This window comes from Neovison vison, chromosome 11, assembly GCF_020171115.1.
Source record: "Neovison vison isolate M4711 chromosome 11, ASM_NN_V1, whole genome shotgun sequence".
NCBI lineage: Eukaryota > Metazoa > Chordata > Mammalia > Carnivora > Mustelidae > Neogale > Neogale vison.
Window position 1 is genome coordinate 142,141,739 of NC_058101.1, and position 16,132 is coordinate 142,157,870.

The following is a 16,132-nucleotide window of genomic DNA, read 5'->3' on the forward strand; positions in this document are numbered from 1 at the left end:
GACATAATTCTTTGTTGTAGGCTGCATTGTAGTATGTCTAACAGCATCACTGCTCTCTACCTACCAGATACCAGTAGCTCTTTCTTCCCCAGTTGTGACAACCAGAAATGCCTCCAGGCATTGTCAAGTGTCCCCAGGGGAAGGGGGCACTCATGGTCCAGAATCTCTGCCCTCTATGTAGCACATTACACCTCATTATCAGTGAAATGTTGAAACCCAGCTTCTGAAAAGTTCTGGGCACTAGAGAGTTAAGGATGAGGCTGTCTGGGTCTTAGGGTGTTTGCAGATGTTGCTGTAGCTGACTGCTCATTTTCCCCCCCTCCCTATTCTGTTGGAAGCTTTTGCCAACCATGATTCATGGAATGATTTTTTTGAGCTGAGTAATCTGTGGCTTTTCAGTTTCCTTACTTTCTTTCCTTAGCTAAATTTGTTTGGGTTTTAGCAAAGTGTTTAAAACAGCAAAGATCTTTGAAAATGAAATAATATGTGTAATGATATACTTTCCAAGTAGATGATTTTAACAAACCATAAAAACTTTCCATGCCTGTCTATCTTTGTATCCTTTGTACCTCTTCTGTCAGACAATTCCTTTCAACTCTGATGAACAGCCTCATACAGGGGAAGACACAGCAACCTTTGAACAGTCCTTGGTGAAATCTGTGGTATGGCAGCTGGCATTTGAGAACTTCTTTCCCAGGGCTTCTGAAGAGTATTTTGACATGTTACTGTCTCCTTCCTTTACAGATCGCAACGAACGAAATAAACCAGAGCATCGTTCTTCAAGGTATGAGTTTATGGTTTTTAATAATTCTGTATAACACTTCTTATTTGGAAAATATTTGGAGGCAGTTCAAGTATCCCTTATCGAGCTGCTGTATATTTGAATCTTCTGTGGCATTCAGAGAAGCTTCACGAGGGAAATACTGTTCATTTTTGGAACAGAAATTCTTTATGAAATTATTGACTACTTGATCATTCCTATAAGTGACAGCTAAATCTTTACTCCCCCCAAAATTATCCCTATTTCCTTCCTTTGGTCGTTTATTTTCTTCCCCTTTCTTTGATATTTTTATAAGATATATATATATATATATATTTCTTTTTTCTAATTATAAAACTAACATGGGCTCACTGTAGAAATATTTTAAACATTCTTTTTTATAGAAAGCATTAAAAAACAAAGCCAAACAGCCTGTCTCCATTAGCTACAGATAACTGGTTACTGCTAGAACTTTGGTGTAATTCTTCTAGTTTTTCTCAGTATATATGTATTCCAGTCGAATTCTTTAAGTTCTTGTTAGATAGGTTCAAAGGCCGGAAAGGCTGTTTCACTTAAGCCCATCACATATACCGAGAGAAGATCTATTTCACAAGACCTTCACCAGCACTGAAGAGTATTTTTTAAAATCCTTGTCAAACTTACAGGTGGAAAATGATCTAACTTCTACTCATACACAAAATGATAGGCCTGTATTTGATTTTTTTTAAGCCTAGTTCTATGAAGGATTATAATTCCTTTAATACTATTTTCACATTATTTCGCAGTTCATCACTTTTACATTGCATTTTGTGTTGTGGGAACTGATTAAATGGTAATAATGCATTCACTGGGTTGACTGGGTTAGTAAACCAAACCCTGATGCTTTTACGGGGCTCCTGGGTGGCTCAGTCATTAAGGGTCTGCCTTCGACTCCAGTCATGATCCCAGGATCCTAAGGTCAAGCCCCACATCCAGTTCCCCGCTCAGCAGGGAGCCTGCTTCTCCCTTTTCCTCTCCCCCTGCTTGTGTTCTCTCTCTCTCTCTCTCTCCCTGTCAAATGATAAATTAAATTTTAAAAACAAAAGACAAAAAAAAAAAACCCACAAAAAACAAACCCTGATGCTTTTTCAAGGTATCAAACCCAGAATACATTGACCTCAAATGAATAAAAATACAAAGTCTATGAAAACTTCATTAGTTGGGTTCCTCCATTATGCAGAAATTATTAATCAACATATATCAGTGAGGCCTAATCTGGGAGAAAAATACAGTGGAATATTTGGAATGTAAGGCTGATTTTTTTTCCAGGTATAATTCATATACTTTAAAACTCACTCTTCTTGGTGTATGCTTCTATGAGTATTGATGAATACATATAGATATGTAACCACCACCACAATCATAGAAAAGTCTGTGAGACTGATTTTTTTTATACTTAAAAATAATAACAGAAAAAAGGCAGTGTAAGAGAGAAGACTTTAACTGTGAATGTCATAAAATTGGAATAGTAAAAAAAAAAAAAACCACTTTGTATGATAAAATCAGGATCCGTAAGACACTGAAGGTTTGGTAAATCAAGCAATAGAAGTTTTAATTAGAACAAATATAAATCCTTGCACTTGGCTCTGAAAGACCAACGGAACATAAGGACATAAGGGAGTTATAACTTAACAGTATGTCTGAAAAAGTCTTGAGGATTTAGTTCTTTGGAAATTTGTTGTGAGCCAAAAATATTAGGTCATTGCCTCCACCTCCCCCAAAAATGTGAGCTTCAGTTTATTTATACTAAAAGAAATAGAATGTCCAATAAAAGAAAAGTAGTAGCTCTAGACCATACTTTTTGATATTCTATCTAATTCTGGATCCACAAGGCCTTGAAAAATTGAAGTATGTAGTGGACTGGTTATGTTGATATCACTTGAGGAACTTAAAGAATAGAGTTCCAGACTCCACTCCAGAGAATCTTACTCAGTAAGTATAGGCGAATGGGTCCTGGGAATCTGTACAGTAAAGAAGTCCCTCAGTGAGTCTGTTGTGTGGCCATGTTAGGAACCACTAGAATAGAACACAGCAACTGAGTTGAGACTGGGAATATAAAAGAGAAGACGAGGATGGAACTCAAAGTTAAGTCCCAGGAAACTCTTGTGTAAAGAGTTTGGTGAATTTTTAGCCTAGGTGTGGAAGTTTGTGGGACAGAAGTAACTGGCTTTGAGCACCTGAAGGGCTGTTATGTAGAAGACTCTAGCATACTTGTTTCTCCTAAAGGCTAGTCTCCACCACCAGAAACCAGGGATCCTTCAAGGAATGGCTAATTTCGGGTCTGTGGAGTGGAAAGTACAGGGGAGTCCAGACTCATGGTGTGACGGAAAGATGGGAAAAGCTCAACTAATGGGTCATACCAAAAAGGCCTAGAAGGCAATTTTAAGAACTTCCTGCTGGTCAAATCTGGGACACTTTGAGTATCAAAAAAAAAAAAAAAACAAAAAAAAACAAAAAACCCACCTTTAAGTGGTAATGGATTCTAACACATTGGGTTTTTAAAAATCCATGCAGAAGAACTTGTAGAATCAGAAAATCATCATTTTATAATTCTTAGTATATTAGTTGATTCAGGCAAGGATCATCAAGTGGCTGTTAAAAGTTGGGCAATAAATTGTTGGAGGGATGAATATTCACACACACTGCCTTAAAATTATTTTTAACTACAAAGGGGGAAATGTAACTTTTCAGTGAATAGTTCTGGTGATCTCATTTTTTTTTTTTAGGATTTTATTTATTTATTTGGCAGACAGAAATCACAAGTAGGCAGAGAGAGAGAGGAGGAAGCAGCCTCTGTGCTAAGCAGAGAGCCCGATGCGGGGCTCAATCCCAGGGCCCTGATATCATGACCTGAGCTGAAGGCAGAGGCTTAACCCACTGAACCACCCAGGCACCCCTGGTGATCTCATTCTTAATCAGGCAGTCAACTTATATATCATCACTAGTGAGGCATCCTGACAGTATAGATATATCTAATATCTATATCTATAGATATAGATATATCTAATATCTATATCTATAGATAATCTATAGATATCTATATCTATCTATCGATATATCTAATATCTATATCTATAGATTATCTATAGATATATCTAATATCGATATAGATATTAGATATATCGATAGATAGATATAGATATACATATAGATACCACTGTTGTAGTACTAGCCCTGGCAGAAATAGGTAATGCAATAAAGGTACAAAAAGCCTTAAAAAAGTTCTAGATTAAAAGAGACTGAATTTTTCTTTAACCTGGAATTTTAAAATCCAGATTTCTTTTAAAAAAAGGTACTTTGGGGATAATTAAGAAATTTTAAATATGAATTTTATTTTAGATAATATTTTATTAATAAAACTTTTCCTTGGGATATTTAAAAAATGCTGTTATATGAGAGAATGTCCTTATTCTTAAGAGATATACACAAAAGTAATAGAGGTAATGTAGTCTTATGTTTGCAGAATAACTCTCAGATGGTTTATGAGTAAATAAAAAAGTAAGAGGTAGAACTGCAGAAACAGGAACATAGTAATAATTGGTGAATAGATGACAAGCATATGGGCGTTAATTGTGCTGTTCCTTCAACTTTTCTATGGACTTGAAATTTGCAAAATAAAAAGTAGCAGTGGAAGCAACCATTCCGTGTTCCATCGAGTCCCAGAGGGCAGAATGTGCATCCGTGGGTGGAAGTTGAAAAGCGTTGTATTTCTGCACAGTGTGAGGAAGGAATGCCTACCCTATCTGGTCAAAGATGGAACAGGTTATTCTATAAGGGAGCATTGCCAAGCAAAAGCTAGATAAGCTAGTGTGGGGAATAAAAAGATTCATACATGGCTAAATTATTATTCTAGACGGTTCTAGCACTTCATTCATTTAGTAGCTCGTAGGTATTTGTTGAGAGGCCCTAATCTGGGCTCAGGGTACCACAGAAAATAAGAAAAAGTCTCCAGAGGCTTGGAGCATAGAGCGCCCATTGTCTGGGATTCATACTCCCAATCTCAGCCCATTTACTTGAAAGTCAACCTCCCGGTCCTCATCGCTGGACTTAGGCAATGCTAATGGTAATCTTCAGGTTAATTTGGAAAGTATTTTATCTTTGACCTCTAATTTATATTTTCAGATTCTCAAGGACCGTGCTCCTAGTCTTGGTAACCTTAGCACTTAGTATAGTGCCTGGTCCATGATAAGCACTTAATAAATAAATGTTTGTCGGATAAATGCCAATTATTGTTCAAAGAGAGAAGGGAAATGCCAATGTCCTTCCTTTGCAAATTGGGAGGAATCTGACTGTCAAAAGCTCACCAGTAACTGTTATTGACTGTGTTTGTTACAGTACAGCAAGGAGTAATGCCCTAATAAGAAAGAAGAAATGTTTTTGCAGGAAGGACCATTGTGTGCTGTGCAGGGGGTCTGCTGAGATTGGCCGTGACCTGTTGGCCCCTGCTAGTCTCATCCGAGCAGGGCTACCTCAGCAGGCCCGTGTTGTGTCTGCAGATTCATACCTGCTGCATCAGCGGAGCAGAAAGAAGAGAATATAAACAGAAACCCCTTAATTTTGGTATTTTTGTTGGTTCTGTGCAGTCTACTCATTCGGCAGTAAGAATAGTGGGCTTACCGCCCAGCAAGGATGAGAGAGATGTGTTTCTTTTGTTTGTATTTTTATAAGGCTGGACACTCATATAGCTTTCCCAGTGACAAGTGAATAAACCTGGGATGTCTGCCTTTCATTTCATTGCTGATAGAAGGAAAGCATAATAACTCTTGTCAAGTTAAAGGGAGAATTTAATCAGGTATAGGTCAACACTAAGATCTCAAGCTAAAAAAATACTGCTCAAGCGTCTGTAAAGGTTTGGTGGGTGTTTTTTGATTCATTTGTTTTTATGTTGGCATTCAAAAAATTTGCCTGTTGTTGATTGAGTTTTTTTGTCTTAGAATTTTTTAAAAAAGATTTTTATTTATTTATTTGACAGATCACAAGTAGACAGAGAGGTAGGCAGAGAGAGACAGAGAGGGAGAGGAGGAAGCAGGCTCCCCACTGAGCAGAGAGCCCGATGCAGGGCTTGATCCCAGGACCTTGAGATCTTGACCTGAGCCGAAGGCAGAGGCTTTAACCCACTGAAGCACCCAGGTGCCCTGATTGAGTTCTCTTGAAGTCAGAAGTATCTGAATTCTTGTCTTTGCCTTGTTAGTTTAAATATACCGTTTACCAAATTGATGTCCCATGGAACATTCTTATGTAGGATATTAATCAGTATACAAGAAATAAATACCCATCACAAAAAAGCCCATGAAATGGTGAGTTAAAACAAAATTAGACAAATTTCTTTGCTGGGATTCCACTAAGAGTCTTTGATACACTAAAGTGCATTCTAAAACTCCAAGTGAGAGATTTACAATACAGGATTTTAAAAATTTGTTTGCAGTTGTAACTTCTTTTCCCAGACACAGCTATTAATAACATCTAGAAAAATGTGCTATGAAATGACAGTTTGGGAAAACTAATTGAGAGGGAAGTAGAGCTAAAGATAATAAAGAAAGTTAAGCCCTATGGCAATACTGCCAGGAATGGAAAATTAGGAGCTCTTTTTGCTACCCTACCAGCTCTGAATAATAGATCCCAATGACTCATGGGGCTGAAAACCCAGCTACTTTGTCTTAAATGTTTTACCTACTACGAGGAAATAATTTACAGCAGCCAAAAGAAAAAAAAAAAAGTGTTGAAACAAGAACCCTAAATCTACTTCTTGAAAAATTATCACTTGAATCTTTGTCTTCCCTGAAGCCTTCTGAAAACCACCTGTTATAACCCCCTTTGATAACTTTTCTTAAAATTCCATTAAATTTCAGAAAAATCACAAAATCATTTTTTAACTCAACAAAATGACTCTGAAATTTATGAGGAAGAGCAAGAATAACCAAGGCAGTTTTGAAGTTCCAGAGAGAGAGGTTCACTCCTGCAAGTAATTAAGACAGTGTTTTGTCAGTAAACAGAAGTACAGGTCGAGGGAACAGACAGAATAGAGTCCACACAGACATAGGTGGATACACACAGTTCTACAGGCAGCATTCAGATGACGGGGGGAAATGGACATGTAAGGAGATGGTCCAGCAACAATTGACAATCCATATTTTAATTTTATTTTATTTTTTAAGATTTTATTTATTTATTTGACAGACAGAGAGAGAAATCACAAGTAGGCAGAGAGGCAGGCAGAAGAGAGGGGGAAGCAGGCTCTCTTCTGAGCAGAGAGCCCGATGTGGGACTCGATCCCAGAACGCTGAGATCATGACCTGAGCCAAAGGCAAGGGCTTTAACCCACTGAGCCACCCAGGCGCCTGACAATCCATATTTTAAAAAAAAGTCTCAGATGGAATTTGTTTTATCATATGAGGTAGAATCTAAATACATAGAAGTCCAAAAATGAAAGTGAAACATTTTGAAGAAATATATGAGAATATCTTTATGACCTTGGGGTAGGGAATGAGTTCTTGAACAAGACTCAACAAGTACCACAAAGAAGATTGGTAAATTTAACTGTGAAAAGTTAAACAAGCAGTGGGGAGGGACAGAGAGAGAGAGGGAGAAACAGGCTCCCCGCTGAGCAGGGAGCTCGATGTGGGGCTGGATCCTAGGACCCTGGGATCATGACCCTAGCCGAAGGCAGGTGCTTAACCAACTGACTGAGCCACCCAGGCGCCCTCCTGTAGCTCATTTACTTGAAGCCTAGTTTATTGCTTTGTGGATTTTTATCTCATTTTGTCACTTAAGAGTTATATAAGTAATACATGTGAAAACATGTCTTAGTAGTACAGAAACCTGGTAGCTGCCTTTATTCCATAGGCAACTATTATTAAGAGTCTAGTGGTTCAGGGTCACCTAGGTGGTACAGTTGGTCAGGCATCTGACACTTGATTTAGGCACAGGTCGTGATCTCAGGGTTCTGGGTTGGAGCCCATGTAGGACTCCAGGCTTCTCCCCACTATGCATGCATGTGTCTCAAATAAATAAATAAATAAATAATAAATAAATAAACAAACATACTTTTTGAAAAGAGAATCTAGTGGTTCAGTGTTTATCGTAGTCTGCTTTCTATGTGTATATGATAGTATATATTCAAATTATATTTAGAATAAACAGGGATGTGTATGTATAGTAAATGTGTGTATATATATTCATATATATATATATTTATGCAAACTTGCCCTTTTCACTTACTGTATTTCAGGAAGTTTTACCATGTCACTTTCTACTTCATTATTTTTTAAACAGCTACATAGAATTTTCTAAGGTAATATATTATTATTTATTTAATCCATCCTTTATTGATAGCATTTGGGTTGCTTATCAATAGCATAGCAGAAGTGCTTTGTCATAAACACTTTTTTTTTTTTTTTTAAGATTTTATTTATTTGAGGGATGCCTGGGTGGCTCAGTTGGTTAGGCGGCTGCCTTCGGCTCAGGTCATGATCCCAGAGTCCTGGGATCAAGTCCCGCACCGGGCTCCTTGCTCGGCGGGGAGCCTGCTTCTCCCTCTGCCTCTGCTGCCACTGTGCCTGCCTGTGCTCTCTCTCTCTCTCTCTCTCTGACAAATAAATAAATAAAATCTTAAGAAAAAAAAAGAAAAAAGACAAATATTTTATTTATTTGAGAGAGAGCACAAGGTGGGGTCAGGGAGAAGCAGTCTCCCCGCTGAGCAAGGAGCCTGTTGAGGGGTTCAGTCCCAAGACCCTGCGTTCATGACCTGAGCCAAAGGTAGCCGCTTAATTGACTAAGCCACCCAGGTGCCCTGAAATAAACATCTTTATGTTCACATCTTGTGCATACATGTGTAAGATGTATACACATCTCTGTTGTTTATTTTAAGATAAATTTTTTTCAAGTTTTTATTTATTTATTTGAGAGAGAAAGAGAGAGAGCTCAAGAGCATGAACCATGGGGAAGGGCAGAGGGACAAGCAGACTCCCCACTGAGCAGGGAGCCCGATGTGGGATTTGGTCCAAGGACCCTGGGATCATGATCTGAGCTGAAGGCAGAGCCGCCCAGGTGCCCTAAGGTAGATTTTCTTTCTTCAAGTTTCTCTTGAACTCTTACTCTCATTCATAATTATCTTAAGTCTTGAAAATTTACATACCCTACATTTCTGTTTTCATCCTGAATCTCAGATGCTTCATGATGGTTTGGTGTCACTCCATATTCAGCAAGGGTCTCACTTCCACATAATTTGGCCTGAAATGTCACCCCACACAGGGAGGGACTCAAACTAAACATGCAGTAGGTCAGTACACTCAGCATTCATAATTGATGCTGTTAAAAATCAGCAACCCCTTTATTGCTAAGAATTTGGAAGGGTCTTGGTTCTCTGCATTGGTACCCTGTTGACAAAGATGTTGAGGATTTTATTTGACCCTTTACCATCATCACATTATGGCTTAAATAGATTAGCTAGAAGCAGAAGATTTAACTTGTTTTTGATCTTCTCCTTTCTAAAATGTTTGTTACAATGTCATGCTCTGCTGGGCTTAGTTTAACTACTATAATTCTGTAGCATTTCCCTGCCCATATGTTTTGATTCCTGTACCTCTATAAACTATAGCTTGTGTGTAATTACTTTGTGGCATTATGTTTTCTAAGCTCTAAGAGAAGCATTAATTCTGTTGTAGCATCTGTAAATGCTATAAACGAGGTGAAAAATTAAAGTGTATGCAGGTTTTTTTGGGGGGCGGTGGATCTTTTTGCAATGAGAAATGTGGTTCTATGGAGAATCATTCTACAGAGAATGTACATTTATTATGTTGTTGTGGTTTTAAGCAACGTGACGTTAGCATTTGCCCCCAGAGTGATGAGCATGAAAATGAAGTATTTATATGGTTTATCAGTTGGGTAATTGAAAAGTTTTATCAGCTGGCCTACCACTGCCATAGTACTTAGTGTGGGGGCTTCTCTGAGGTTGTTTTGAATTAAACTGTCAGCAGGCAGTTAACTTGGGAACAGCTGCTGGTCCTGTATTCATTACTTTTTCTCAGGATGGGCATGCATGGCTACCCATTTCTCAGCACTCCAAGAAGGGAATGAAATGCCTGGACCTTCCACTTTTTCATTCTAATTCATTTCTCTCTTCCCCTTGGGTTAGTTACATTTTATATGCATCCTTTATTTTTCTGCAGTGTAATTTAGAAGCAGTTATTTACATAGTTCTACAGCATCTATGATAAATGGCCTTTAGTAGAATGAACTTTGTATACGTCTTTGTGGATTCAGTATGTTCCTAGGTTATGGTTCTACCCCAGCTAATAAATATCCTCATACAGCTGGACTTCAGTTTTTAATTGAAATCTCTTCCCTTAGTGGCACAGTGTATATCACATTCTTCAAGAGCATTGATTAGGACTATAAACCACAGACACGTACTACCTAATTCCTGGTAGAATCTTTGTGCACACAGTATTGCTACACAGTCACTCAGTATCCCAGTCACCTCCTATCTCATTAATAGCTAATGGCTATTGATCCAAATTCATTCTGTTCTTACACACCAAACCCTTCTCAAACCAGAAATCAGGCCTTGTCCAAAAAATATAATTTCAAGGTTGGGGGCTTCCCTTTTGATCACGTCCTCCTCTAGATAATAAATCAGGTAGAAATGAAGTTTTTGTCACTTTGGTTCTCGTTTGAGCTGTAGAGGACCTCTGCAAAGATGCACAGTGGACTTGTCCACCCTTGTGCAACACTTTGAAGTAAGTGTAGTAGAAGGGAGACAGGTGTGCCCAAGAACAACTCACGTGTCTGTCTCTCCTTTCGAAAAGGAAGGTTGAGAATCAGTACCCTCTGGAAGTTAATAAATTACAAGAATAAAGGGAAAATGTTGGTTATCTGATTGTCTGAAGGATTAGATTATGTCTAAAATACAAACATGTCTTCCATTGTAAACTGGTTTCCTGTAGGTAGTCTGTCCCTGGCCCACTGCCTTATCCAGGGATGACAAGCAGGACTTAAAGTTTAGCCCTCCTTGTTCCCCAGTAGTTTCTCTCTGGTTACAGATTCTAAAGAGAAGTTCCAAATAGAAAAAATTCTTTTTTTTTTTTTTTAAGATTTTATTTTTTATTTATTTGAGAGAGAGAGACAGTGAGAGAGAGAATGAGCGAGGAGAAGGTCAGAGAGCGAAGCAGACTCCCCATGGAGCTGGGAGCCTGATGTGGGACTCGATCCCGGGACTCCAGGATCACGCCCTGAGCCGGAGGCAGTCGTCCAACCAACTGCGCCACCCAGGCGTCCCCAAATAGAAAAAATTCTTATTAGCAGGACTATACTGTTCAAAATTTTTCCATGTGGTGAATTGCAATATTTAACACCATTTTTTTCCCCCAATGAAATTGCATTCATTTGTTCTGATTATAAAGCAGATTATGTTCATGATAGAAAATCTGGGGAAAAAATAAGTATATAAAAGAAAAAAATCTATAATCCCTCCTCATAGTTAATCACTTACATTTTCATTTTTTTTCTGGCTTGTATCTTTTCAAATAGACACTAATTTTAACATAGAGGCTCATGAATACACTGCTCCATAAAATTATTTTTATTTAGGGGGGTGGGAGGTTGGGTTACCAGGTGGTGGGTATTATAGAGGGCACAGCTTGCATGGAGCACTGGGTGTGGTGAAAAAATAATGAATACTGTTTTTCTGAAAATAAATAAATTGGAAAAAAATTATTTTTATTTAACATTATATCATGAAATGTTCCCATTTCACTAAACTTAGAAATTATGATTAAAACTTGTACTACAGGGATGCCTGGGTAGCTCAGTGGGTTAAGTCTCTGTCTTCAGCTCAGGTCATGATCTCAGGGTCCTGGGATCAAGCTCCACATCAGGCTGTCTGCTCAGCAGGGAGCCTGCTTCCCCCGCTCTCTCTCTCTGCCTGACTCTCTGCCTGCTTGTGATCTCTGTCAAATAAATTTTAAAAATCTTAAAAAAAAAAACTTGTACTACAATTTTAGAAAGTTTATTTTATTTTATTTTTTAAAGATTTCATTTATTTATTTGACAGAGAGAGTGAGAGAGGGAACACAAGCAGGGGGAGTGGGAGAGAGAGAAACAGGCTTTCTACTGAGCAGGGAGCCTGATTTGGGGCTTGATCCCAAGATCCTGGGATCATGACCTGAGCTGAAGGCACATGCTTAACAACTGAGCCATCCAGCACCCCCCCGAAAGTTTACTTTTAAAAAGAAAAGAATTAAAATTACTCGTAGTCCAACCACTGAATGCTAACTTGGTAAATTGGTGGTTGTCTTTTTTTTCTGTGCGCATGTGATTTTATATAATATGTAATTTTAAAATACATACATATATATGTATGTAATAATACTGTTACGTCCTGTTTATCACAAAAAAATAGTTTACAAAATTTTCCTAGGATATGATTTTTAATGGTATTCTATCAGGTATGTGTTTCCTATTGTTAGACATTTTGGTTTTTTCTAATTTCTTACTATTATCAACAGTACTATGATTAAGATTCTTTTTTTTTTTCTTTTAAAGAGTTTATTTATTTGACAGGGATCACAAGTAGAGAGGCGGGGGGGTGCGGGGGGAAGCAGGCTTCCTGCTGAGCGGAGAGTCCCATGCGGGGCTCAATCCCAGGACCCTGAGATCATGACCTTAACCAAAGGCAGAGGCTTAACCAACTGAGCCACCCAGGAACCCCAGTGTGATTAAGATTCTTAAACCTGCATTTTTACGGACCATCACAGATTAACCCCTTGTGATAAATTCCTAGCAGTGGAATTAATAGATTAAAATTAGTGGAAAAAAAACATTTTAAGGTTTTTCTTAGTACTACCGAATTGCTCAGAAAAGGGTTTCGTTCTCACCAGGGCTAAAGATCATCTCTGGCCCTGCATTGTTGTGAATGAGTCAGAAGAAAATAAACACTAAGAATTTTGCTTCTTTCAATTGAACTCATTTTTCTGTTAGGATACTTAGGTTTGTTAAGCATACCCATTTCTGTAAGCTTTATTTTAGGCCCCAAATAATACTTTCCAAAGGAGTCTTGTACTAATCCACAGCCTCTGGAGATCCCCTTACCCAGAGCCTCTCAAAGGCCCGTCCAAGGGCATTCGGGGCTGAGAGTACCTGGATTTGAGGTGTGGACATCAATATTCATATCCTTGAGCCTGTATTTGAAATCGGGAATATCTTTGTTCAAGTTTGGGGAACCTTTTAGGGTACTCCAAAATGAACTTCTAAATACACCTTTTTAGTTATTTAGGCTCTGTTCATACTCGTAGAATCATTCAGAAAGGCTGTGGAATAGAAGGTAAGGTGTTTGGGTTCAGACATAGGTTCTGCCTGAGTTAGAATCCAGCTTTCCCACCCAGGAGCTGGGTTCCCTTGGGCAGGTTCTTATTTTTCTGTACTGGTTTCCTCATCTATTCATGGGTCTAACGGGTCTAATAATACCTGTTCCCTAGGGTTATTACAATGATTATTTAGTTGCTGTAACAGTTAAGGTTTAGTCAAAAAGACAGAACCCATAGGAGATGTGTATGTATCAAGAGGTTAATTACAGATAATTGGCTTGTGTGATTATGAAGGCTGGCCAGGCAAGTCAGACACCCACAGAGTAGATAGCCTCTAAGCACAGGCTGGACACTGAAGCTGCTCTCCACAAGCAGGTTTTCTTCAGAGAAGGCTCCGTTTTGCTCTTAAGGCCTCTCAGCTGAATCAGGCCCACTCAGATTCTCTAGGATAATTGCTCATACTTAAAGTCAACGGATTATGAACTTTAACCACATCCACACAGGACCTACACCGCAGCACGTAAATTAACGTTTGAATAACCAGGGACTGTAGCCTAGCCTAGCTGACGCATAACATTGGCCATCACAGTTGCTTTGGATCTCGGTTAAGCAGATGAAATTCACCTGGATAGGTGTTTCATTGTTCTTTCTGCTTTTCAAGATCAGCACTCTTCAAGGGTCTTTCATCCAGCAGTTCTTTCTGACAGATCTGTTTGGTAAGTTTATCTGTTTTGTCCTAAGTAACTGTGCAGTTACATTATTTGTGACCCTAGAGAGTTCTTCATGCCAGAGCCCTGGTGTCTGGTCACGCAGGAGTCTACCCAGGAACAAAACCTAGCCTCTGTGGAAACCCCCTGACCCGGACAGCATCTGCCCTTGACACCACGAGGCGCGGTGGTGAGGGGGCGTGTTTGCTGTGCAGCCAGCCTGCGCTGGCGCCTGTGAGAACTGTCTCCCTGTGAGCGCGTTTCCACGTGGCCCTGCCCCCTTTGGCCGTAGCTGATGGACTTCTGACCTATATGCTGTGATCATCAACTTGTTTCTCTTGAAATTTTAGACCAAAGACAGAGCTGAGAGCCAGGATTTCTGGACTTTGAAAATTACTTAGTTTTGGGCTCGGCGGGATGTACGTCCTGATGAATACTGGCGTGTATGCTGGTGAGCAAGCAAGGAGAGTCCCACTGTAGCACATGCGAGGAGTAAAGCAGCGAGGGTGTGGACACTGCTTGTGGGGATTCCTAAGATGCCTTACGTCCTCATAGTTTAAACCTCTTTTATTTAATTTCAGTTTAAAGGCAGTTCAGTTGCTTTTAAGCTCACGAGATAATCTAATACCATTAGAAGATATAACAAGAACAGTGTTGAAACTTAGAAATGAAAATTACATAGTTAGCACACATTGGCTTTAGGACTTTCCCAGACAATAGCCTTGATTTTAGGATTTATTTCCACATAGGTTAGGGCACCGTGAATATATTTAAAAAAAAAAAGCAGAGTAGTACTTTGTAAGGTATTTATGTACACACCAAATCCCATGTAGTATGGTGCATGAAAAGGGAAATATATTGCTTGTCTTATGAAAACTGACAAACCAGATCTGTGCCTCAGTGAGTAATAGAGGTCTCTATCGTTCTTGTCTTCTTCCACCAGCCAAAGGAAAAAACTCCCTAATATGGGACCTCCTCAAACAACACAAAATACATCTAGATCCATGAATTTCCAGACATTTGTTTGCATATACTTTTTGACATACTATATATCATAAATAAATCCCAAAAGTGATGGAAGTCTTAAATCATTTTCTAATAATTTTCAAGACACCTTCTCCCTTCCTCCACTACCACTTCTGATTTAAATCTTCCAGCCTTGGGCTATGTGGTGAAATAGAGCAAGTCCTCAAGGTTTCTTGGTAACTAATCCACGGTTCTCACTTGCATAAGTGTTTTGTGTATGTGTGTTTTCCCCATCAGCATTTGGTTGTAGGTGACCTCTTTGTGAGGTAGTGAGGCATGGTAGCTAAGCACTCCAGCTCTAGAGCCAGACTCTCCAAGTTTAAATCAAGTCTTGGTCACAAGCTGTGAGATCTTGGTCATTTAAATTATAAACACCTTTTTTCCAATTTGTAAATCTGGGATATAAATAGGACCTACTTCTAGGGGTGGGTGTGTGGATCAAGAGAGTTGAAAGACGTGAAGCATTAGAGCAACACTCAGTCAGGTTTCATGGTCGTTATTCCCAGAATGCATCAGTTATCACATCTAACTCCCTTCCATCCAAGTTAGATTAAGTGATTGATTCTTATTAAGTAGAACTGAAATTGGGATCTTGGTATTTTTTTAAGTTTGATATTAAGAAATTTTAGTATAGTGGGTAGAAGAGATTATCCAATCCAGTAATATCATATTAGAGATGAGGAAATTTGTACCAAGAGATAACGACTGTGCTCACGAGTGAGTAGTGACAGGGCTGAGACCAGATCTCACTCCTCCAAACTCTTCACACAGTCCACTCGCTGTATCTGACCACCATCAAAGGGACCCTTGGCCTAAGTCCTTCATTCTTTGTGAATTTACTTGTAGCCTTAATGAAACAAGTGCTTTCTGTACAAGGGTAGGTCACCTCTTACTTGTCCCTGGCCTTTTACATGCATACAGAAGAGACTTGATCTCAGTATTTAAATAAAATACTACCCTTTCTTACTCTTAAACACTGATTATTGATTCTCAACAAATCCTTCAGATCTCCCACAGTTTTGTTCTGCTTAATTCTGAGGGAAAACCACAACTTACATTTGTGTTAGGCCTGATGTTGGAAGAATCATGACTTAAAAAAAAAATAACATCTCCATGAAACATTGAGGAATGCAAATTTGACATCAAACAGATGTATTGAGGGTTTCTGTACGACGACATATTTGAAAGTGGGATTCACTAATACTCAACAAATAGTTGTATGTGGTAAACACTCTACAAAGCACTGAGGTAGTTTATACTAAATCCAGGGAAACAGAACCCTAAAAAATAAATCTACA

At 38.8% G+C, this 16,132-nt stretch overlaps 1 protein-coding gene across 4 annotated transcripts in view; it reads left to right on the top strand.

Moving 5' to 3' along the window:
* The window catches only part of SH3D19 (SH3 domain containing 19), a 179,796-nt gene that overhangs the window by 91,503 nt on the left and 72,161 nt on the right, over positions 1-16,132 (top strand). For all 4 annotated transcript variants that reach the window (XM_044224873.1, XM_044224875.1, XM_044224874.1 and 1 more), the window contains exon 2: positions 745-784. In XM_044224873.1, coding sequence (XP_044080808.1) covers positions 745-784 — 40 coding nt within the window. The remainder of the gene's footprint in view (positions 1-744; positions 785-16,132) is intronic.